Here is a 26,624-nt window from a genome sequence, read left to right on the forward strand (position 1 = left end):
TAAATCAATTCAATCACACGTTACTTAAATTAGTAAATTAAGTATTAATTACAATTAATAAATTTTATATTTAATATTAAATAATAATTTTAAATTAATAATATGATTGAAATAACAGATATTTGGAACAAATATTTAAAAATAACAATAGCAAAATTATTTGTTATTCAAAAAATCGTGGATTATGCATTTCTAGTTTCATCAACGCTATCTGCAGATATCCCGACATGCGCAGAAAGGTTGAAAATTGAATAGAAAAGGTTTGTTTGGTACCTGAAACGTGACCATGAATTGACCCCATGCGAATGTTCGCGTTTCATTGGTTTTCGGTATTTGAATCGCCTTTATAATAACCGTGGTTCTTAAGAGAAAACTTTATGAAAATATCGAAATGCATAACCTATAATATACATTATAAATGAAATAAAAACATATTTCAGCTTCATGAATTATTATTTTTTAAATTGCCCTACGATTTGCTACTGTTATGTAAGAAAGGTCGCTGATCAGCTAGCATGAGGGACATTTTTTTTTTTTTTTTGTGTGTGTGTGTGTGTGTGTGTGTGAAATTACAAAGTTGAATCTGGCAATAAAGCTTTTATTTACATTCGATACCGATTTCCATGTGGTCGTGTTGCTCGCTTAAATTTATAAACTTGTAATTACTTAAATTAATTCTTTCCCTTTTAGATATAAAAAAATGTCGTTTGATACTAACACCGTAGATAAATCAATTAAGAAGATAATAAAAACAAGCACCAGAAGTCGTCATCGTGCATTATTTGTTATTTTAGGTTCTGATGGATCTACAAAAGTAAAATTATCCTCATCTTTTATATTTTCTTTTCTACTGTTGTGAGATTCGTTTGAATTTAATTTTATAAAAATAATTGACATTTCCTTGAAAACAATTTATGTTCATTATTTGTTTAGTAGAATCAATTGATCAACCTATGTAATCTTTATTTGAAGCACAATATAAACAAAATTTTTATTAAAAATGACTTGGTAAACTAGAGTATATCACAGTACTTTTGTATTCCTTTCCGCCTTCATTCTAATCTCAAAATATTCCCTTAGAACTGATTAAGGTCACGTCTTCTGGATAATTTAAAAAAAATTTCATTAAAACTCCTTGGTTTCTTTAAATATTATTTATGGTTTTTATTATTTATCATCACAATTTAGAAACCTTCATGAACATCTCACTAGTAATTTTTTAAAAAAAATTTATATTAAAGATAAAAATATAAATCTGTATATGCTTGTGAAAATACAAAAGGTAAAAATTCCATATGTAAATTAGTTGATGGGATTGAATGCGAAATTGTTACTTGTCGAAGACGGTTAAAAAATAGTGTATTTGCTTTACAAAATAGTCAGTTTTGTTTTTAACTTTAAATGTTTCATTATGTCATATTATAATTATCAATTTGTTTAGGATGAAAATCATATCAATGGTAGTATAGCTAGAATAAATGTTACCTAGACCAAAGAATTTCTTTTTTTTACTTTATAAGTAAAGGATTCCTGAAGGATTAGGAATTCACTAGTAAAATTTTATTTCATGTAATCATGTATTGTTAGGATTATATTTGTTAATTACTAACGTATTCTTTGAATAATCTGACAGTATCTTATGTCCTATAATTTAATTAGAATATGCAGAAATTAAATACAGTGCTATCCCTCTTTTGAATTTTCAAGATCCCAAAAGAAAAGTGGTGTAAATCACAAAATTTGCTTCATATGTAATAATGCTCTAGAAATCTAAAAGGGTCACCAAAAAGTATATAGGAAATAATAAAAGCTTATGAGAGACCAAAACATAAATGCAGGGCAAAATTTCCACTCTACTGTCTGTACTTTATAAGTAATATTTGATATACGATTCTCAATGTTCTTTTAGAATCAAGAATTAATTTTTTTTTTCTTTTTTTTTGCAATTCATTTTTATAAATAGCTTTAATGGCATTTTAGTAATGGTTGATTATGGATTTTATATTTAACAATTGCTTATTGCATGAAAAATTTGCATTTTTATTTTTCCTTTTTCTATCAATGAGGTTTTCCTAAAGGTTCTTATAACCACTAGACAATATATGATTCATTTTAATTGTCTTTTATATTCAGTTCTTTATTCCTATAAAAATTTACATGCTATTATTTTTCTATCATATGATTATAAGCATGTTCTTTTATTTCTTTTGCATTTATTTTATTTTACTAAATTAATTTTAACAACTGAAAAAGATTAATATTATTTCACTTTTCCTTTTTTTGAATATTAAATTTTATTTTTCATAAAATTATAATATTAAAAAACGTTGTAGCTATTAAAATTTTAAATTTAAAAAAAAGCTGAAACTGGATAATATTTATGAATACTGATATTACATAATCTGTTTTCAAAATTTACATTTTCTTGGTATAATATGTCAAGGATGTGATGCAATGTTTCTATTGCTTTCATGATTATAAATGGCATTATTATTATATTTTTTTTATAAAGCTGTTTATTTATTGAGGAGAATTGACTTTCGTGTTAATTTTTTTTTTTTTTTTTGGAGAATAGTAAAGTAACTCTATGTTGTAGTTTCAGGTTATCTTCAACTTCCATTGTGAGAGCATAGAAGGAAATAAATTTTGATAATTTACGCCACATATTTTTTCTTTTGTGTGTGTGTTTTTTGCATCATTTAAAAAAAAAAAAAAAAAATGTTTTACTTTTTTAGAATTGCGAAGGGAAATAACTAGATTTTGTTTGAAAAAAAATGCATATATTTTATCTAAATTATGGATTTCTTACTAATTAAAGAATAGAGCACACTCTGAAAAAATTTTCTAGCAAAAATAATATATAAAATGGGGATAGATCTCTTATAACTATTCTGCATTATTTTCAGGTACCAATCTTCTATCATCTGTTAAAGCAAAACAAAGTCAAAGAAATTTCAGTTTTATGGTGTACTAAAGAAAATTCAAATTTTGAGTGAGTAAATAAATTTTAAATATTATATAAAAATTCTTATAACAAATTTTTTTTAATCCTTTCATCGTTCTTTAGTTGCATATTACTTATAAAAGGTTTTTTTTTTTTTTTTTTTTTTTTTTTCAGTAAAAATTCAAGCCTACCTAAATTAAGTGATACAGATGATGACGGTTTTGCACCATATTATTGCTCATACAGGTAAATAACATAGCAGTTCTTTAAAAAGTACAGATTTTTTTTTTAATTTGGAATATAAATTTTCATCATTAAATTCTCAGAGCTGTAAAATATAAATTATTTTTTATCTCCTGAAGATAGCATAATGTTTTTATATTATATTAGTTTCTTAATTTTCCTCTTGCGGCATTTATTAAATATTCTAACTTTCTTTTAAATATGATCTCTATTGTTTGTTTTCCCACTCTGTTTTAGACAAATCATAATAAGTATTAAAAATCAAAATAATTTCTTTTTAGTAACTTTTCTTTCATGAAGAATTGTTATAAATAATTAGGATTACATGCGGGATTATAATAAATAACTATTTTTGTTTTGAAAAATAAGGTTTTATTATTTTTATTTTTCTCTTGAATGGTGGTGGGGGAAATTATTTAGTGTTTTCTATTATAAAATAAATTCCTCAAAAAAAAAAATGCAACAGTATATAATTTTATTATATGCTGTCGCATTAATAAAAAATGTACTAGATTTTATTGCCTTTTTGTTTCAAGTAAGAAAGAGTGAGAAAAGATGCCACAGATACAGCATGATTTTTTGATGTAATATTTATTAATATTTATTTAATCTTATTGTTTAAATTTTGTAGTCAACTTTTCACTTTCTGATGTTTTAGAAGATTGAAATTTTGAACATTTGTATGTTCAGTTTTCAATAATATGTAATTTTATCATTCTCATAGCTTAATTATCAGTTAATCAATAATTAATTTTTTTTAATTTCATTACTATGGATTTTACTATTGTGGGGGAAGGCAACGACCAGCATTAATATGTGAAATATATTTATTAAGATTAAAGGAGAAAAGATAAAACATTACTACATAGAACATAAAAGATACATGAGCGTGAGTTGCACGTCTTGCAGTCTCACTGCCCAACTCTCGTCTGCCAATAATGGCGGGAAAGCATTACGTGATTAATGACATGACGCAACATGGCACCATACAGGATACGAGATCTTTCAACGCTTCCCACACTATAGATATTTTTGATTTCATTTCACCAAGTAATGTTTCTGTGAATAATAAATCTCAAGATTAAAAATTAAAAATAATGAAAATAAAATTAAAAATTATTTATACACTAATAAAATTATGGAAACCCTAAAAATCTTATTAAAAAAAAAGTAAAAGTTGGAAAAAATAAGAGTTTTGATAATAATAAAATCTAGTAATAAATGCTTTGATAAATTTTTTATAATAAAATCCTAAGGGAGAGGGAAAAACACCCCCAAATTTTCAATATTATTTTTAGTAATGACTAGTAAAATACCTATTTAAAATTACTATTTGATTTAGAAAATTATTTTTAAGGCTTTCTTAAAACTGTTTTTTAGTCCTAGTCTAATATGCATATCATAAATTTGTGGAAATTCATTTCTACAAACAGTATGACTATATTTTTTCTGTTTCCTTCCATTGCAATTGTTTTTATTAAAAATTATGTAGAATTTCTATTTTGTTCCAATTCTATTTTTTCTATTCTTTTTTTTTTTCAATTGTAAAAAAATGTTTTTATTTTTATAATAGTCTTAATATTTTTCATTTTAAAGATTTATGAGAAAAAAAAATACTGAAATAAATATTTGACTTAATTTTATTTTCACTTTTTTGTATGTTTTTATTTGTAGCACTTGAAAAAATGCAACACTGTAAAATAATATATTTTTTATAATATTTTCATTCCAGCAATATTGAAAATATTTCTCACCATTCCTTCAATCTAGTAATTCTTCAAGATTTTGAAGCTCTTACTTTGCATAGTTTATCTGTGGCTTTAAATATAGCAAAAGGAAGTGGAATTATTGTTTTTCTTTTCCATGGTCTAAAAAATTTAAATGACTTGAAGACTTTAAACCTGGTATAGTAAATATTTTTGTATTTTTTAAATTTTTTTTATTTTATCATGATCTAAAACATTTATTTGTGAAAAAAAACACTTTATGAATTCATGTCAAACTCTTTTGATATAAGCTGAATATTTTCCTGTCAATCTCTTTTTGCAATATTCTACGTACTTCTAGAAGAAATTTTAGTTACATCTTGACATACATGATTTGGAACAAAGTTTCAAATTTTCAAAAGATAGAATTATTATATTTTTTGTAAATATAGAATATTAAATAGTAATTAAAGTCATCAATATAATTTCATTTTGAAAGTAAAATACAGTGGTATTAGCTAAAATTGCCAACCAATGAAAAGACAAGCAAATTCCAATTTGAAGTTACTTTCATGCTTAGAAAATTTATTTGTGCAGACAATTTTTTGTGCATACACAAGGAAGTAAGTCTTGTATAAAATTTAAGTTCTCAAATTTCTTTGGACATAGTATCAATATCAATCTTTGTGAAAGTTACTTTCCTAAAAATAGGAAAAGAGGTAGCAGAGAAAAGATATAAAATGTAAAAACAGTAACAGAAAAACATTTTGGTACTTATTGTTTTTCTGTTTTGCACTATTTGAAATTGAGCTAATTGCTTGAAATTCTATTTCTCTTACTTTTTCTGTGATTTACTTTAATATTTTATTAATCTTTGATTTATTTTAATGTGATTCACCTTCAAGCGGAGTTTAACATGCTTGTTATAAAAATATTACATTTTTAATATTTGTTTGAAAAGTTTCTAAAATTTTCTGAAGCTTACCAAAATTCTGCCCCTTTAAACAAAATTTAATCCTTCAATGGATCTTTTGCCACTTGATTTAAAATTAAAAGTACTATTTTTTTTGTAAATGTATATTTTACAATGAAAGATTTTATTGGGGAAAGGGGAGAAGGAGATTTTATTTATTAGTTTACAGTAGACAACATCTAAACTCAATAGTTCTCTTTAGTCTGTTACAGTCATCTTATAAGAATATGATATATATATACAGGGTGTCCCAAAAAAATGTATACACACTTTAAATAATTGTAAATTTGGGGTTTATTATAATTCGAATAATTTTCAACATGTAAAAGATTCTACAAATATCATTCTATTGTCTTGTTATCGCATGTTCTCAAACTGATGTCCGTTCTGCTCCAGACACTGCTGACAACGCGAAGCGATGGAAAAGCACACATGATGGAACAATTCCCTTGGGATATTTGTACATTCATGTTCAATGGTTGCCCTCAATTGAACAACTGTTGCAGGTTTATGGACGTCCTGAACAGTTGCATCAATTTCAAACTTATCTCTAATTCGAGTGATGGTAACTCGTGTAGGTGGTTGTTTGTTAAACTACCTTTTAAACTGTCTTTGCACTTCTACTGCATTTTCATACTTCCAGTAGCATTATAGAATAAATTTCCTTTCTTCAAATTCAAGTCTGTCTGCCATCATTCGGTTCAATGGGTTCAGTATGTAAAGAAAGAAGAAATAACTTAGTTATCAGCTGCTAAAGTGTGTATACATTTTTTTGGGACACCCTGTATATATATATATATATATATATATATATATATATATATATATATATATATATATATATATATATATATATATATATATATATATATATATAATGCCTTTATTTTAAAGGGAAATATCTTCCAGATTGATCCGTAGTCTTGTCATCAACAAAATATAAAGCTTTTTTTTTTTTTTTTTTTTTTTTTTTTAATAATTTCCTTTTCAAAAGAACAGTTTTTGGCTATTACTGTTTTTCTTTTGAGAAATATTTCATTGATTATAAAAAATTCAAAAGGAATTAATATTAAAAGTGAGTATATTGCAAAATAGTAATTGAATCCATTTTTAAAAATTAAATTATGGTGATGGATATTTTCAAATTTTAAGAATTTTACTTTTGCCTGGCAAACGATATTACAAATACTCTTGTCCAAAACTGCTCTCCCTCCTTCCTCTTTAATGTGGCTTTCAGTCTTATGATAGTCCATTAGGTTGAAAATATATAAAATTGGAAATAAGTAAAACAGACCATTAGCTTATTTTTTGTTGTATTACTTTATTATTATAATTGTTATTATAATCTCTTTATATTTGCAGAATACCGGATACAAACTTTCCAGATTTAGTAAGCGATTTGCTGTTTCACTTCAGTCTTGTCCAAATTCAATGATACTTGATGATAATTTGAATATATTATCATCTGGACCTAAGCTGCCAGAAAGTCAGGAAGTAAGTAAATATAAATTGATATTTACTCCAACAATTCATTAAATTAATACTGAGTGATTACTCTTGAGATCTTAATATTTTTTAACTATTTTAATTCATTTTGCATTTTTTATTTTGCTGTAGTTACAAATACAATAAAAAGTGGTTGGTTTTTTTTTTTTTTTTACTAGGACAAAACAAGAAAAGGCTTTTTATTTCCAGTGCTTTATTCATTATAATAAAAAATTTTAATATTGAATAAATAAATAAATAGAGTTTCAAAAGATATTTGTATAATAATCTTATATGAAACTGTAGAAAAAGGCAATTTTATTCCCCTATTTTGTAAAGAACTTAGTAAGGGTTCTGGCAAAAATAAATAAACTTAATTCCAAAACTTTTAAGTAGGGTCGCATCAGCATTTAGTATTGACAAAATACTATAAATAAAACTTCTCTAATTACCAAAATGCTAGAACATCAGATTCTTTTAATCAGTAAATTGATATGGAATGTGACAAATTTGCTTGTGTGACAAAATAATACTAACAGTTATAAGAAAAGAATTTTAATGAAACTAATTCTTACAAGAAGAGTTAGAATCCATTTCCTTAAATTATAGTTTGTGTTTTATACAGGAATCGTTGAGGTGAGTTGTTTTAATCAAATTGTGTATATGATAAGTAGCATGTACAGGTGGTTATCAAAATAATGGAAACACCTTAGATTTATAAAGAATCATTTATTAGTATGGTGTAGGACTGCCTTTGTCATGTAATACAGCTTGGATTCACCTAGAAATTGATTCATACAAGGGTTGAATAGTGTTTAGAGGAATATTCTATAATTTTTCCGGGAAAGTTCTGAGTGAGATGCTAGTGGAGGATATCAATTCCGTACTGAGTGCTCTGAAATAGACCATAACGGTTTAATTATATTGAGGTGTAGCCCAAGACAGATGTTTAACTTCATCCCCATATTCATCAATTCATGATTAGACAAGTCTTGCTGCATAGATAAGTGCATTATCATCCCGGAAGATTCCATCCCTTGCAGGAAACAAAGTTTGCATCATATGATGCACCTGGTCAGCTAAAAGTTCTCTATACTTCTCCCCAGTGATCCTTCATTTCAGGATTACGATTGATCCAGCAGAAAACCACGACATGGCTGCTCATATCTTGACATATCCACCTCCATGCTTGACAGTTGGAAAGAGACAATCATGATCATACACTTGTGCAGATGTCTTTCAAATGTGCATCTGCCCTGTTGTAGGAAAAAGTGTGAAGCACGATTCCTCAGACCATATTACTTTCTTCTACTTATCAATTGATCAAGTCTTGTGAGTGTGACGCCACTGTAGGCAATGTTTACCATTAACATCTGTGACAAGTGGCTTGGGAATTGCTGCTTTGACATAAATGTTCTGTTTATGAAGGTGTCTTCTAACTGTAATCACTGACACTAGAGAATCCAAATGGGGATTGAACTCCGGGGTCACTTTTACTGCACTTGTTCATTTTTTAGACATTACAATCCACTTTAATACCTATTGATCTCTTTCACTGAGCATCTATTTCCACTAACTATTTTGCTTTGCCAGTTGTCTTGCCACACTGTGTGTATGTTGTCATGACTTTAGACACCATACCTCTAGAAACGCCTAAAAGTTGTGATGTTGTGGTCACACTTGCTACAGCTAGATGGGCTTCTGCAATTTGGCCTCTTTGGAAATCTGAGAGGTCAGACATTTTACACTTTTGAAAAAATCCATGAATTACAGAACTTTAATAAAGCTAACACATATTTCCAGAATATATATGTTGCTATTTATATATATAAAAAAAGAAGCTGGTGGCTATTATTATATTTTAATGCTTATAAAGTGCATTCAAAAGTGTCATTTTTATTCACAGGTGATTCCATTATTTTGATAACCTCTTGTATATTATATAATTTTTGGAAATGATGGAAAAAATATGTATAACAGATGAATTTATATGTGAAACAAATTTCAAGTCAAATCTGCCATGCAATCTAATTCTAACAATGGTCTGACAGCTTATATTATAATATGACCAGCATATTAGTTACAAGCAATTACAAACATTACATCGTGGTTGAAAGCATATAATTTGTATTTCTACATATTATACTATTTTAAAAATATTTCCATAAAATCAAGCATCTTTCATTTTCAGTATGATCCCACATTCTTCTGCTCAGTATAAATTAATGGTACTTAAGATAAAATTCTAATTGAATCTGTCCATCATTTTTCAATATGTTAAGATCATATTCAAATGCAATCAGCACTTCTTCCTCTCAATATAGTGAGCTTGAGTTGTCTTTGGTTGTATTTATAATTAAACATTTACATTAAAACTGTGTTGGTACTGAATAATAAAACAATAAATAATTCTAAAATTTCAATAAAGAATGTGTTTTAAACTTTTCTTTTACAGTTTGATAAATACTTCAACAAGGAAAAAATTGAAGAACTGAAGATGAAATATGAGAAGGATAATATTATTACTTCTCTTCTGAGTATTTGTGTAACTATTGAACAAGCAGAGTTGTTGCTGAAATTTTTAGAAACTCTGAAAAACAGAACTTTTCGCAATATTCTTTCTGTCTCATCTGCTGTAGGAAGAGGAAAATCTGCTGTTTTGGGTCTTGCTATTGCTGGCAGTCTAGCTTTTAATTATTCGAACATATTCATTTCAGCCATGTGCTATAAAAATGTCAGTACTGTTTTTAAGTTTCTTCTGAAAGGACTTGATGTTTTGAATTATAAGGTATATATATTATTTTCTAAATTTTATTATTTATTATAAAATAAATCTTTATAAGGATCTTATCATTTAATTAGTTTATTTTTAATAAGTAATTTGGGATTCTTATAGTTTATATAGAAAGTATTGAAAATTTCTGTATCCTTAAATTACTAATTATTAATAAACTCAGATTTAAAAAATTGAAAGAGAATTTTTTTTTTTTCAAATATGCATTTATTTTAGGTGATGCTAAAACTTTTTAATTTTAAAGTTATTTATTGAAATAATAAATATGGTTTTTCCGACTTGCCTCTTGTAATTTTTAATATTTAAATAAAAAAAATCTTGTACAGAATATTAAAAAGAATAAAATTAAACCTTAAATAAATTTAAGAAAAGAAACTGTTTTCATTCATGTTTCTTATTGTGTAGCAATCCCCTCTCCCCCCCCCAAAGTTTTAATAAACTGAAGGCAATCAATAAAAAAAATTCTTAATTTTTATGTATGTATAAATATGTGTAACAAAAGTATGTAATTATTAAAAGTAGAACTTCATAATTGTAAACAGCTGAAATTATGTTGCTCTCTAAACCAGTTTTTAAATTATTTATTCTAGTATTGCATTCTTGTGTGTTAAATAAGCTTCAACAGCATGTAAGTTGGTAAAATTTATTCTGATGTTTATTTATAAATTTTAATGTTAAAACTCTTTTGCATTTTTTACTATTAGCTAACAAATATGATTTTTGTTAATATTATATGAGAAATAACTAAAAAAAAAATAAAGTTTATTATTTATTTATTTATTTTATTAGGAAGATGAGGATTTTGACCTAATCCAATCTATAAACCCAAAGCTTAATTATGCCCTCACAGGAATAAATGTTTTTAGAGATCATCCTCAGTCAGTTCGCTTTATTTTTCCTGAAGATATTGGAGAAAGATTAGAACAAGCTGAGCTTGTTGTGTTTGATGAAGCAGCTTCTATCCCACTGCATATATTAAAGAATCTGTATGGCCCTTATGTAGTTCTTATGGCTGCTTCAACAAGTGGGCAAGTATTGTTTTCTTGGAATTAAATTCACGAGCAGCATTTTTTAAATTGGATTTTAATTTTATCTCTTACTTATTATTTTATTAGTACATTGTTTAATATATTTAAATTTTTGAAAAATTCTTAATCACATGGCATTCTATAATATGTAAAAGTTTTTGTTTTGTGGTTTTCTATTACTATGGTTTTTCACCATAGTAATCGTACGGGACTATAGAAGACCCCCCCCCCCCATAGAGTCATCTACTGTGCATGCGCAGATGATTTTCGTTATATCTCGTAAACTATATATGTTGGAGATAATGGGTTTTCACCAGAGTAATCCTATGTGGCTTTAGAAGATCCTCCATGGAGTCCTCTACTGCGCATGCGCAGATGATTTTCGATATATATCTCGTAAACTACATATGTTAGAGACATGGGTTTTTTTCACTTAGAAGTCCCCCCGGGGGTCCTCAAAGCCCCCAAATTTTTGGATCCATTGCGCATGTGCAGTACGGATTTTGCTTAATATTAATCAAATCAATGTCAGATCGATACCATAGAGTCCCTATGGGTCTCGGGATGTCGATGACGTCGAGACGAGTGCGACCCGTCTAAACACTCATTTCGATGAATAGAGTGGAAAGGCATTTTCACCAAAACTCGTGTCTCGAAATTTACAAATGCGAGTTACATTGCATTTATCCGTATCGTTGGATAGTACTCGCCGAAATGCACATAACAATATGAGTTTCACGTTGTTACTCCGAGTGATTCGCGAGTTACGAACTCTCAAATTTGTAAAAATTTGAATTTTCGAGCGAGGTTTCCGACTTCGTTTTTGCAAAAACTCTCTTTACGACTGACATCGATATACTGTACTTTATGTCCTCTATCGAACGATACGACATTTACATCGCTTACGTTATTAGAAGCCGAGAAACGGAAACGAGAACGGAAAAAGAACATGATGTTGTTTCGGTTAGAGGGAGGTTGAAGCTCGAAATCGCGTAGGCAATGAATAAATCATAAATGGCAATGAAAAATCACGTCCTAAGCTTCCTTCCGATGAAGCCTTGCAAAGAAATAAAGGGAATGAAAGAGCAAACAGAAGCCGGAACAAAACCTTAATCAACAAAAACAAAACAAAATTTAAAATTAGAAGCTGATCGAATTAAACGTTAACGTAAAATAGCTTTACAACGGGAACGAAGAAAGCGTAAATGTATGCAATGTGTTGTAGATTCTCAATCACAACGCTCAACTTCAAACACAGAACGTGTCCATTTGGATTCTGAATCACAACCATCAACATTCAATGCAAAACGTCTCCATTTCGATTTTGAGTTTCAAACATCGCTTTTTAGCTCTAAGCAATTCATCGAAAAATAATTTTCTCACACAATAACTTAAAAATTTGCAATAACAGATTTAAAAAAAAAAAAAAAAAAAAAAAAAACTTTATGAGAATCCATAAACAATACTTCTGATGGTAAAATCTTAGGTTTGAAAGTAGTTAATTGGAAATCCAATTCCAAAATTCATCATATATAAAAGTCTGCAGTATTTAAAATTTTGTTGGTTGGAGTCAATTCTCGCTAAATCTGATTATGCTTCAATTGTTGTCTTAAAGACCTTAAAACTGCATAAATTCCACTAATAGACCTTTCTATACATAGGTAATAATTATCTAGATTCTGTATCAAAAATATGTTTCTGATTAAAAAAGACTTTTGTATTTCAGACCTGAAGCTTCAAGCCCATATTTATATAACAGTATGATAAATGCCATTGAACCCTCTGGTGCTTTAGAATCCCAAAGTAAGTTAATAACTTTCATCACAATATTTTGTTGTGATGCTGGTAAGAAATTATTTTGTAATTTGACTCTTGCTCCTAGGTGGAAAACTTCAGAAATTTACTCTTGATGATCCAATTCACTATGCTAGTGGTGACAGTATTGAATCTTGGTTGAATCATTTATTGTGTGTGGAACCAGCTATTTGTTCACATCTGTCTTGTGGCTTTCCAGTCCCAGACCAATGTAGACTGTATCCTTTTCCCTCTTTAAAAAACAACTATATCATAATTTAATTAAATTATTAATGCTATTCATGAATATAAGGTTGTACTCTTAGATTTCATATTTATAAGTAAAATATAAATTTCACTATAAGAATGATAAAAAGATTAAATGTGATATAATGTGTAGTAAAGAGAATAAGTTTGTGTGGCCATTTATATATTTTATTTGGGTATTTCATGACTCTATTTTATTATTATTATTTTATATTATTTATTCCTTAGATTAATATCATTTTATATAAATATATATTTATGTATGAATGCTTGGGACATTCTAATTAAAATTAGAAATATTTATGGAACTTTTATATACCATATAACATTTGAATGTTTAAATACATTACATGCCTTATATTGTTTAGTTTTAAAACACTACTTCTTTTTACATTGTAAAAAAAAAAAAAAAAAAAATCTTGGTTAAAATTGTTTTGGTAATTATTAAAAAAGTCCTTCACTGACAATAGATTTTGTGTGAATCGTAACTCTTTATTTGGAGGCAACAAGCAAGCCGAAGAATTTCTTCAATCTCTGATGTCTATTTTAACATCCTGCAGTAAAGTAATTAATCCAGATCATCTTTTAAATTTAGCAGATTCTCCCAATTATCAAATATTCTGTCTGCTACCTCCAGTAACGAGTACAAAACAAGTACTTTCTGGAATAATTTGTGCATTGCTGGTAATGTCATTTTTTTATTTATTAATTTATATTTTTAATTTCTATAATTTAAGTAATTTTTATTATAAATATTGCCTTAAAATTTTCTCTCGTGAAAAAACAATGTTGCTACAAAAAGTTACATAGTAAAAAAAATAATTTTAGAACAACACATGTTTAACATGGAATGGAAATTTTTTTAAAAAAAGCCATTCCTATAAGAGCAAGATATTGCACTCTTCACAATTTTGTTTCATATTCTAAATGATTCATGATATCATGAAAATATCATGTAATCTTGTACTAATAGGGATATTTTTCCCCCTCAATTGTATGTTCGAAAAATATAAATGTATTGCCACAGTTTGAGTTTATGTTTCAGATAATTTTGACAGTTGTCTTCTTAATAACTCTCTTCATGTAATGGGCAAAGTAATGGAATATATATATCTTTGTATATTGAAAAAGAATTTATGTCATTTAAATTCCAGCTGTAACATAAGTTGCTTTTTAAAATAAATTCAGTTTTTTGTATTTTTATGCTTATTTTCTCTCCATTTTTATTCTTTTACAGTAATATAAAATCGTTCCAATTAAATCAATAAAGATGAGATCCAAATTGTCTACTAAATATCTCTGTTCATTTTCTATGATAAATTATTGATTAAGTAATATCAATAGAGCATAATTTTAAGAATAATAATTGTACTCCACATAAAGATGAAAGATTGTAAAGCTCATCTCATGACTATTAGAAAGGACGCATTTGAAATGTATATATTCCAATAAAGCCAGATGTAAGAAGAAAGTATCATGCTACAGTTGTGACTCTTTTAGAATTCTAAAATGTTGAATACTCTTATTTTGAAATCCAATAGATGTGAAATGTCTTCATCATTTAGAAGAACTATTTTAATATATCTGTTTTGAAGTTGAAGCAAGTGATCTGACCAAGACAATTAAAATTGCTATAATTCTACATTGTAAGACACAATTAAAAAAAATATTTATTGCATATATTGCACAGTTTCAAATGATCTATATATTTTATTTTCCATATTTACCATGGCAAAGTTTGATTTGAATACTTGGTTTGAATACTTTTGATGGAAAATAATGAATTTGATAAAAAAATTATAGTTTCTACCCTTTTCAGTTATCAGGTTAGCCTGTTGTTGAAAGCTTTTTATGCTAATTTTTGTGAATGTTAAAATTGTATTATTATCAATTGTAGCAATTATAACAATCAATTGTAATTTTATTATTATCACTTAATATTATTATTTATTATTATTACTTTATACATTTTAACTGTGAGATGATTTATGAATTTTACTTACACATTTTAAAAGGAAATTTTACAATTAATTTAATTAATTCAATCAGTTGTCAATTGTGCGATTTAATAATTTGTTTCAATTTTTATCTTTGGATTTATGTTGCATTACTTTATAAACAAACATTTATATTGATATTTTGTCATTTATTATAGGTTCATTTGGAGAATGAAATTCCGGACCACATTGTTCATTGTGGAACAAATTTGAATGGATCAGTTTCTAATTGTTTTAATGACTGGAAAGCTGAGAATAAGGTAAGGATAATGAAAATATGAAATCGCTTTTAAGTATAAACTTTCAGAATTTGCATTTTTAAACTTTTTTTACAAACTATTTTTTAAATCTTAATTTATCTTAATAATTATGAAATATCTCTTACAATTGCATTTTTACTTTGTATTGGTATATAATATATTTCACTGTATATATTATATATATTTAGATGTCTATTTGATGTTTGAAAATTATTTGTGAAAACAATTAATAGCAGTATTTCCTTGTGACAAGGAAAATAAAATTTTAAAAAGTATTAAAAATCAATTCTTAGATTTAAATTGTTATTGATTAAACAAAATGACTTTCAATATAAAATCTGATTGATTATTCTAGACAACATCTCGCTTTCTACCTATAAAGGGAGCCCACGTACTTAATATAGTTACTCATCAAAATTATAGAAAGGTAAGTGTTCTCATTATTAAATTAAAAAAAACTGTTTAATTTTTAATAATATTTCATTTAAATGCCTCTGTATTGAAAGAAAATCCCTTTTGTCAAAAAATTATTATTTTATCCTAAAATTGCAGTTTTTTAAAATAATAATAATAATTGCACAATATTATGTTCCATACTTATCCCTGTTGCATCTGTTTCAATGTGATTAATTGTTTAAAAAGGAATATCTTTAAAAATATTTTAAAAGATATTGTTTTTGCTTGTACCCTATTAAAGGTATGCTTTTCGCACAAGAAATTTTGAGTGGATAATTAACAAATACATTAAGCTTATAAATTTTCGTTTCAGTCATTTTCTTATTGATATTTGAAAATTTCTGAATTAATAATTTCTTAAGAATTTTTGAAATAATTAATTTTATATTTTTTATCATGAAACTGTAATGTTGCTATAATAATAATTTAAAAAAAAGACAGATACTTAATGATAGCTTTTTTTATGAATTGAAAAAGTATAGTTTATTGTGAAATTTCAATTTTTTTGTTTATATTCTTATGTGATGATCATCATATTATTTTTTTTATGTTCAATATCTGATTTATTTTTCGTTAATTAGATGGGTTATGGTATGCGTGCGTTGCAACTCCTCCAAGAATTTTATGAAGGCAAATGTATATCTTTGGATGAAAATTTAGAATCACGTTGCAAATTAACAGATAATCTTGAAGATAATCCTACAGAGTTACCAATTTTGCAACAACTAACAGAAATACAGCCTGATAATGTTGAATATATACTAGTTTCTTGTAATTTATCATTAGAATTTTTAAGGTAACTATGAAATTTAATATTTTAAGATTTATTCCATGTGTAATAGTTTTGTGTTATAAAGATCCCCTCTTTTCATTTTCAAAGCACTGAAATATATTTTAAGTACTTGTAATTTTTAATGTTATAAATATATAAAATACAAATATTAAGATTTAATTCCTAAGCTTTTCTGAAAATTCTATTGTCTATGATCTTATATACTGGCACATTAAAGAATTTTTAGAAGCAATGTCCAAGTATATTATGAAAGTTAAAAGTTACTTTTGAAAGTTATTATGCTAGTTCATTAATGCTGAAAATGCTAAGATAAATTAGACAGGTATGGATATTTGGAAGATAGTTTTCATTGAGAAGTATTGGCATCTTTTATTTCTGAATACAATTTTCATTAGGCCAAAATTTATTGAGTTACGTACGTATATACCAGAGTTATTTTTATTATTCTGTTTGAGTTTGCCGTTTCCAAATGCCACATTTTAACCTAGTCTCTAATTTAACAATTCTTATTTGAGTTCTTTGACATAATAATTTAAGTACAGGAATATATTGAACATGGACTTGTTATTTGTGTAATGTATTTTAAAAAAATAGTTATAAAAACTAACTACTTTCATCTGAAATGGGAAATTCATTTAATAGATTGAATATTTATTGTATATTTTCTTTGTTACTTGTGAATTAATTTCATGCTCGTGATCTGTCTTAATTATACCATGTTGAATGCAACCAGTGATTATATGCTTAAAAAATGCCTAAAGTTATCATGTTAGTTTATTGATTATGTTTATCAATGACATGAAGTTAAATCTAAATTTTGCCAATGAAATGTGGTTAAACCAAAAGTTTGCCTAGTATCTTACTTTGATGTGATTTGTTTTTATGTTATAAAAATAACATATAATTGTGAATTGTGTTTTGATTGTGAAATTTGTTGCAGATTTTGGAAGAAAAGCAATTTTATTCCAGTATACATTACTGATAAAAAGGTAAGAAAACACTTTAATATTTTAATACAGTTACTATTTTGCTGCATTTTATAACCTTTCTTATCATTTCTTAACCTTTTAAAAAGTATTTAACATTTCTCAAAGTAAATTTGTGAAATATTATAATATTTGCCGTTAAACAAAGTATGCATAATTCTTTATTAATTCTATTATATAATCAGTATCTAAATTCTAATTCTATTATATAATCAATATCACAATGAATTTAAAATATTTCTGATTATTACTTAATAAACAAAGAAGTATATGTATGTAAACTATATCATTTATTTGTCAAGTATTTAGATTTTAGAAATTTATTGTATTTTTGTTATTTAAATGAAAAAAATTAATAATTTCTTCTGAAAGAATCCTGAAGGAGAACATTCATTATTCATGATCAAAGCTGTTGAAGAGACATTTAGACAGAGACTAGAAAAATATTGGTCCAGTTTTCTAAATCAATATTGCTTTCTCCTTGGATCTGAATTTCAAACTTCTAAATCAGTGTTGGCTCTTAGTATCATCCAGTGTGGTTCAAATTTTGTGAAGAAAGATTTTAAAGGTAAAATTATAATGTTTTATGTAAGAAGATATTTAGATATTAAATTAAATAGTTATAAATGGTACTTGTATATTTATTTATTTTGGCAGTTTTAAACATAAATTCCTGAGAATGGCATTAGTTAAATATAAAAACTGCTGTGTTGATAATTATTGGTTACAATCAGAAAATTTATTATTTGTGTCAAACAATACTCAATTTATTTACTTCTGATTTATTCTCTTTATCTAGATTTTTAAAAATTTGAAAGTCGTTATCTAAAAATGTAAATGCAAACTAACATTTAAAGAAAATAAATATTAATATTGCCTTTATAATTTAAGAATTTTTTTCCTTTATGGCAAATGATCAATTATATAAATCATGATTTTAAATAATTATTATGAATGAGGTATCTTTAAAAAAGAAATAATTGTTTGCACCAATGTCCAAATTTAATTTTGAACATTTGCTTTGTTCTTAAAACTAATAATATTTAAAATTTTATACTCAGTATTATAAAAATGTGTAAATTGATTAAAATCAAAGTGCATCACAGTTGTTTTTGTTATTAGGTTCCCTCTTTAAATATTTCAATTTCTTTTCCTCTGTGACATAAATAATAACAATTTGAGCTGTTATATCCCTAAAACTAGGTTAGCATTCATAAAATAATAAATTAAATTTGTTTATTATTTTATGATTATTGCATTACAAAAATATGAATGTTTTAAATTTCCATTTGATTATCAAAAATCAGATTTTCAAATTCATTTCAAAATTGTGTTAGTATTGATATTAAGTTTTTGTAATTTTACTTTTTTTTGTGTGCTATTTATTTTGAATGACAATTATTTGTTGAAGTGACTTTTTTAAAAAATTCAAGAGGCAATTAGAGTAATTATTTTCAATTTACTTATCTGAGATAGTCCAGTAAGATAGATGAAAAACATATATCTACAGGGTGGTTATAATCAAACTTTCCCTATAAACAGAATCCTACAATGCAAACGGATGAACAGATTGCAGTGAAATTTGGTATATAGGCTATACACGAGATGCTCTCGCAAAATTTCAAAAAAAAAAAAAAAAGTTCATTAGCGGGCGCCTTTTCCGTAAAAACATTAAATTTATCACAATAAACAACCAAAATGGAATACCGAAACAATATTAACAATTCAGAACAAGAATTATAAGTAATAAAAGGAGAAAAAAAAAAGGGGGAAAGCTGTCAAATCTAGGAAAAAAATGTCGAAATTTGCATGCTTGCAAAGGAAAAAGAATCTTTATATAAAACAGGTTAGGGTAAGACACATTTGCAGTCATTGTCATGTTTTATGTTGATGTTTCAGGCTGTAATGATGATGGTTCTTGTTGTGAAGATGTTGCGACGTTGAATGATTTAAAGAACTTCATAATGCCTCATGTGCGAAGCATCACAGCTAATCAGTTACAATCTGATGTTGAACATATTTCCATCGATTTGAAATTTTGCAGGTGAATGAGGGTGGTCACATGGAGCACCTTTCCCTACATCATCCTTGACACGATTAACAACTGCTTGCTTTGTGCAATTTTGTCCTAATCTGTTCTTGTTCCTGCAAACTGAACTTTTTTTTTTCTCAAACAGTGTACTGTTATTTTTTCCTTACCTTTATTTAAGGTGGTTATATGACAAGAGGATCAGAAAGCAGTCAATAAATGTTCATATTACTTCTGTATTCCGTTTTGGTCATTTATTGTGTTAAAATTAATGTTTTTCCAGAAAAGGCGCCCTCTGGCGGGCATTTTGGAACTTTTTTTTCCTTCCGAAATTCTGTGAGTGCATTTCATGTATGTTGTATAGAGTCTATATACCAAATTTCGTTGCAATCCTTTCACCCGTTTACATTGTATAATGCTGTTTATAGGGGAAGTTTAATTATAACCACACTGTATAATAAAATTTTCCATTATAGTATGTGATGAAAATTCAATCATATTTTTATTTAGATTTTTTTGGAATTGAATAAGATGTTTACTGTTTACGTACTGATGAATAAACTTTTGTATTATTTGCATAATGTGGAAAACTTTTCATACAATTATTTCATTAAATCTGTTGATTCAAATATGTTATACACTAATGAATTTAATATGCCTCATCCAGATTCTAGTGACATGAGGAACAATGGGAATATAGATATGCTAGTTGCAAGTTTTGCATATTGGTGCTCTGTATAATTTTTTAGAGAGGTGAATAATGTGGCACTTGTAAGTCATTGACAATTACTATGTCAAAAAATAATTCACTGATTGCATTGCCACTGACCGCTACAGGATTTCAAAATATAAGAAAATTCATTTTGCTTTTCAAACTTTTCATCTTTATAATACCATATTCTATTAAACTTTCTTGTTAATTAATGCCTTTTTAAATTAAGTAAGTTTGTTTTAGTTTAATCTTCAATGTTTGGATCTGTTATATAATAATGTTAAGAGTTTAAATTTTGAATTATGTTTTTACTATGTTTATCACTCGAAAACAATTAAAATCGAAAAGGAACTTTGAGAATTTTGATTTTTGCTCTGCAGTTAAACCTGAATAGACATAATTAGTATTAAGCAATAGATTTCTCTAATGTTGTACTAAATTTATTTCCTATAAACAAAAAGATTTGATTGTAATAGATACTTTATAATATTATACCTGGCTAAATGACTCTAAATTTGTCTTCATGTATATATCATATTTTATATTTCTATATCTATTTTAGAACTTACGAAAGCTGAAATTGATTTGCTAATTAGACCTCACCAAATGAGACAGTTGGAAAAATATTGTCAGAATCTTCAAGATTTTTATGCTGTCATACAGTTGATTCCTACTCTAACTAATTTATATTTCAATAATTGTCTAAAGGGTGTGAATCTTCCTCGTACACAAGAAGTAAGATTTTTCTTTGAATATTTGTTGTGTAATTTGAATTACAGTAAATATATTTTTCTGTTATATTGCATATAAAGAATTTTTTTTTCAGATAAAAATTTGTAATACTATTAAAATTTTGATTAACTTGTTAATATATTTTATCTATATTTTTAAATTCATTATTTTCATTAATTGTAATAAACGTTTATGGTAATAATGAGTTAATTTGTATTGAACATTTCTCAAAATAGAGGTGGTTAAACTTAACTGCTTATCTGGGAAAGGATTTATTAAAATTATTACTATTTTATAACTTTTCTGGCAAATCTGTTTTTATTTGTTTGATCATTTTTTTTAAAAATGTTTGAGGAAAGCATTAAACAAGATGTAGATTTTTTTCTTTCTTTTTCTCGATTAACAACTTGCTATATCATTCCAAAAAGCATCTGAGTAGATCATATCTGTAACATTCACCAGTGAAAATAATGCAAGTTTGTGATAATATTCTGCATGTAATATATATTTGCAATATAAGATTCTAAAATGAATTACAAAAATTGAAGGATAACTTTTATTTGCTAAACTGAACTGTGGAAAAAAAATATTAAAAAATTGCTGCAAGTTCTGAATTTTGTAAAATTAATTTTTTTTAAAAAAAAGGTGTGGTGGTTTTTTAAATATAATATTTGTGACTTGTTACAGGTATCCTTAAAAAAAAAGTGAAGAAAGAAAGAATAGTGTTTTATATGCCTTATAAATTTTTTGAGAAGCCATTTTTTAATGTCAATTTTCTACTTTTTGCTACTTATTTTTTATACTTTTATCCTGCAAGACACCAATAACATACAGTTAATCTAAACTGAAAATAACTGTAATTTATGTATCAATTGTACAATACATCCTTATAATAATTTTGTTCCAATGTTTAGCGCCATTTTACTTTATACTTTGTGGCTAATCTTTATGTTGATTTTATAGGTAATATTTCTATTATTGTTTTTTCAAAATGTCATGCATTAGGGTAGAAAGGTTATATTAAGAATGGAATCAATAGCTAGCAGTATTTTGCTGTGCTTTGTAGCTGGGACTTCAAAATAAATTTTTAAAAAGTCTGTGTTTAAAAAAAATTATTTTTTTTTAGGAATAATAAACTTTTATTTGAATTATTTTTAGTTAATGCTTAATTTTTATGATTTAGGCTAATTTGCTGGCTTTTATTGCATCAAATTCTGTATGGTTTTCCGTAAATAAATGTTTATAAAGACTCATATGTTTAAAAGTTGATTTTCTTTCATTCATAGGCTATTCTTCTGTCTTTTGGTTATCAGTATAAAACTGCTGCTGATGTAAAAAATGATTTAGGACTTGATACCTCACAAATTCATGGTCTCTTAAATAGAACTATAAAAAGGATTACTAGTAATCTTACAGAAATTATTGAAAAAAGTGTTGCAAATACTTTTGAAAAACGGGAAGTTATCATGGAACCTGTTGCACAGAGCTTAGATGAAGAATTGGTGAGTATTTTAAATAGTCTTTTGATTTGCTGTTAATGGAAAATATCTTAAATTTTATCTATTCTCTTGCATTTAAATAATTTTTTAATTATCATATTTAATGTAGTAAAAACAAAAAGACCTTTTTTTTAAGAGTTTGTTTTTTTCTTCATCATGCATTAGTTGAATTAGTGTAATAATGTAGAATTATAGAATTTGCATTAGAATATCCAAACCAAACCCTTGTAGATATTTATCCACTAAAATTATAAGTCTGTATAACTTTTCCTCCTAAGATATTTTTTAAATTTTGTTTCTTTTTCACATAATTACTGACTTTTTATGTTAAGAATTTAATGATTCAAATTATTAAATATTATGTTTTAAACGCATTATATGAGTGCAAAATGCAAATGAAGAGATGTTATTAGTTTATATAGAATGATAATACACATGGCAAAGTGTATTATGATATAATATTATATTGTTTCAAATTACTTCGATTCCAAGCCGGTAAAGTTACCGAGTTCGATTGTAGTGGGTGTATGGTGTGAAAAAATCAGCAGACCACAATAACGGACGACAATGACATTTATTTAACACGAAGGCACTAAATATAAAGTTGACAAATACACAGCTGAGACGAACACAGGACAGCACACTACAGCAAACAGTAGCCCCCAAGTTGACCACAGCACACAAAGCAGCCAGACAGAATTCAGCCAAAGGGGGAGATTTGCGTGGCTACACTCTACAGTTTCTCCAAACGTCTGCAATTCTCTACTGTCTCCTCGCTTTAGCTGTATTCAACTGCCGACTCACTGCTGCACGACTGGCTACTCCACACACGACACGATACTGCTTCTATAATAAACACCAGGCTTGGCAGAACTTTGCAATCACTTGAGCTTCACACAACGCTGGACTATTCCACCGTTGCTTCGTTATCCGACTCGTTTCACGATTCCAGCTGACTACGATTGATTGCAGCTTGAGACTGCCGGCCGTTTATAGTTCCTGGGAGGTGGGCAGAGAAGGTTCTGGGCCAATCAGGTGTACCTTGATTCTTATTGGCTGAATTACTAAAGTTATCGAAGTTTCTAGTAATATCTATTTTGTTGCCAAGCTCTGAGATCACTGATGCGGCATTCGATTAGCACCCAACAGAGCTGATCGTAAAACGGTCTTATATATAAAGGTCAAGAAGTTGAAACAGTGGGGAGGCTGGTTGTGTCTCTATTCAATTCCCGGAAAGATGGATACTGTTTTAATTGTTTTATTTACATATGAAAAGTGTTGTTTAAAGTTTGCACAAATTTGTTGCTTGTTTTCTAGATAAACTCTCTCAAAATTATAAAATTTTTGTAATTTTTTAGTTTTTCTCTAATAAATTGCAAACAACACATTTCTCAGAAAATTGTTCAGAAAAGTATGACTATGAAATAAAGTACATAAAATTCAATGTCAGATTATACCACATTTTTAAAATTAAATGAAATGCTCTTGGTAAAATGTGAATTTTAAAAAAGTTTCAATTTTTACTATTTTTGGTAAACATTGCATAATTTGTATATTTGATTTCTATTTTATAATGTTTGATGTTGATAACATTAACATTTATGTATGAAATTTTGTTATGTATTTTGAAGAGTTTATTTTTATTATATTTATTTTGGTAATTTTTTATTCAAAAAACCATTCTTGGATCTATTGGAAGTCCGCAGAACAACAATAATTTTCCCATCTGTATTTAAAGATTTTTTAATGCCTTATCATTCTGCAGGAGGAGGCTGCTAAGCAAATTCAAGAGAAGCAGGAACAGGATGCATTGAAACTCAAAGACATAGATATATCTCAATATGCCATAAAAGGGTCAGAAGATGAGTGGGAGAAAGTGTTATTCAGTGGACGTAAAGCTCTTGTGAGCATTAAAAGGTAAAAAAATATATATATGTATATATATTTTTTAATTAAATGACTTTTGAAAATTTAATTAGATTCAATAGATATATATTATGATGGACTTTTGTACAATGTAAAGATGCATTTAATGTAATAGAAATCATGTTCTGCGGGATATGCATTATCAGATGCCCATTCAAATACATCCTTTATTTGCAAATGTGCTTATTGCTTGGAAGATTTTTTTTTTTGAAACTACTACCCTTATATAAACAATTGATAAGGATAAACATTTGCTTTCTAGACAAAATGAGAAAAAAAAATTATGATGTTTAATTTTTATTACATAACATACAGTGCTGTTAATTGCATTGTATGAGAATTAACAGGGGTATAAGAATAGGGAATACTTTACTTTGAGCAGTTCTGCATACAACTTTTTCTTTTGGATTATTTCTGTATGTCAAGGAAAGGACATGCATCCAATTAGATGCCCCCTGTCTCGGTTGCCACTTTCTTATCTCTCATTACTGTTTGAGAATTTTGATTAGAATAGAACATTTTTTGAATCTATCCATATTTCATCAAAATAAGATCTGTTGAATGAATGCATTCTGTGTGGAGGAATTCTATGTGGCAGTCTACAATCCATTTGGAGGGAGTACACAATTTTAATCTCTCCTAAATATGCTTTACCTAAAAGGTATTTTGCAAATTTTGTAGATGCTTTGAAATTTCAAGAATTCTTGAAAGGGATTTTGGAGCTAAACCCAAATGGAAGCAGCCATTAAACTGGTTTTATAGGGAGTCTGAAAAGTTGGGAAATAAGAGAGATCCTTGAATCCTTGCAAATCCTTGAATTCAACTTATAAAAACAAATATTTATTATTTAATTTTTTTGAAAATTATTTTGAATGGAAGCCTGTTTTCTCAGTTTTTCGAAAACAAAAACATGTTCCGAAATAGTCAGGTTCTTTTGAAGGCATTTGGAAATAGGTGTGCAATTTGGAATTGGGGAATCAACCATCTCAATTCATCAACCTCATCAAATTGATTTCAATAAATCAACAAAAATAGCAGTTTGGATTTGTTGACCTTATTTCTTAAATGTATTCTGTCTATCCGTATCAATAATAATAAAAAAAGAAAGGTTGAAAAAAATCCAAACAAATTAACATAAAATAAACCATGTGAATGATCAAATTAGCATAAACCATCAATGATTTTTTACAAAATCATCATCAGCTATGATTTTTAACAAAATCAAAAACTAGTTTAAAAATTAAAAATCCTGATGGAGTAGAAAGTAGCCAAGAAACGAATCTACAATATTCTCAGAACCAAATAACAACAGTGCAAAAGCGTTAAAAGGTTTTCAGAGCATTAAAAGGTTTAGTAGGTTTTCAGAAGTGTCGAAACTCCTGCATTGTGTTCCATGGAAAGTACTTTGAAGGTGTTGGTGTATCATTGTAAATAAACAAAAAGCTTCTTGATAATAAGATAGTTATCTTATTATCAAGAATTATATTAAATTATTTTGTTTATTTACAATGATAAATTTGATCATGAAATTTATATTCAAAGTAAAGCTACCCTATTTAAAAATCTATGATCTGGAGCAATATAGGCATCTGGAGCAATATAGGTATCAAATTACATCACATAAAAAGTATTTTTTGGCTTTGTTGATAATTGTTTCTTTTTGTTTTCAGCATCAAGAAAATAGCAAATACTATTGAAAAACCTAAACATAATGAAGACAGCTTTAAGAAACCTAAACACCAGAAGAAACGGAAACGATAGAGTAATATCTGCTAGATATTGTTCTAACTATTTGAGTCGAACAAATTGTGAGAAAGACTTAATACATAAACTTTTCAGAATATTTTTATCATCATTTCTTATTCTGACAACATATTTATTGTGCAAAATGTTGTGTATAGACTCAAACTGTTCGAACTTGCTTTATAATAACAGATGTTTTTGTGAAGCTGATATTGTTATTGTATTTTATTTTTTAATAAAATGTATATATTTTCAGA

The 26,624-nt window shown here is 26.9% G+C and overlaps 1 protein-coding gene across 1 annotated transcript; it reads left to right on the forward strand.

Annotated features, from left to right (window-relative positions):
• Positions 1-608: 608 nt before the first annotated feature.
• Positions 609-26,624, forward strand: LOC129991469 (RNA cytidine acetyltransferase-like). Its single transcript, XM_056098237.1, has 19 exons — positions 609-814; positions 2,907-2,992; positions 3,119-3,190; positions 4,920-5,091; positions 7,229-7,360; positions 9,807-10,139; positions 10,935-11,173; positions 12,900-12,976; positions 13,056-13,206; positions 13,705-13,918; positions 15,390-15,491; positions 15,847-15,918; positions 16,529-16,743; positions 17,681-17,729; positions 18,099-18,294; positions 21,030-21,202; positions 22,486-22,701; positions 24,464-24,615; positions 26,295-26,624. Exons 1-19 carry the CDS (start codon positions 701-703, stop codon positions 26,383-26,385), a joined length of 2,856 nt encoding a protein of 951 aa, XP_055954212.1. The 5' UTR covers positions 609-700; the 3' UTR covers positions 26,386-26,624.

This window comes from Argiope bruennichi, chromosome 1 (assembly GCF_947563725.1).
Source record: "Argiope bruennichi chromosome 1, qqArgBrue1.1, whole genome shotgun sequence".
NCBI classification, from domain to species: Eukaryota; Metazoa; Arthropoda; class Arachnida; order Araneae; family Araneidae; genus Argiope; species Argiope bruennichi.

What these genes read in the sequence shown, in the direction of transcription:
- LOC129991469 (XM_056098237.1), top strand. Translation starts at nt 701, where the DNA reads ATGTCGTTTGATACTAACACCGTAGATAAATCAATTAAGAAGATAATA. An exon ending in CTCATCAAAATTATAGAAAG is followed by an intron (nt 15,919 to 16,528) that starts GTAAGTGTTCTC and finishes TTCGTTAATTAG; the next exon opens with ATGGGTTATGGTATGCGTGC. An exon ending in GCTCTTGTGAGCATTAAAAG is followed by an intron (nt 24,616 to 26,294) that starts GTAAAAAAATAT and finishes TTTTGTTTTCAG; the next exon opens with CATCAAGAAAATAGCAAATA.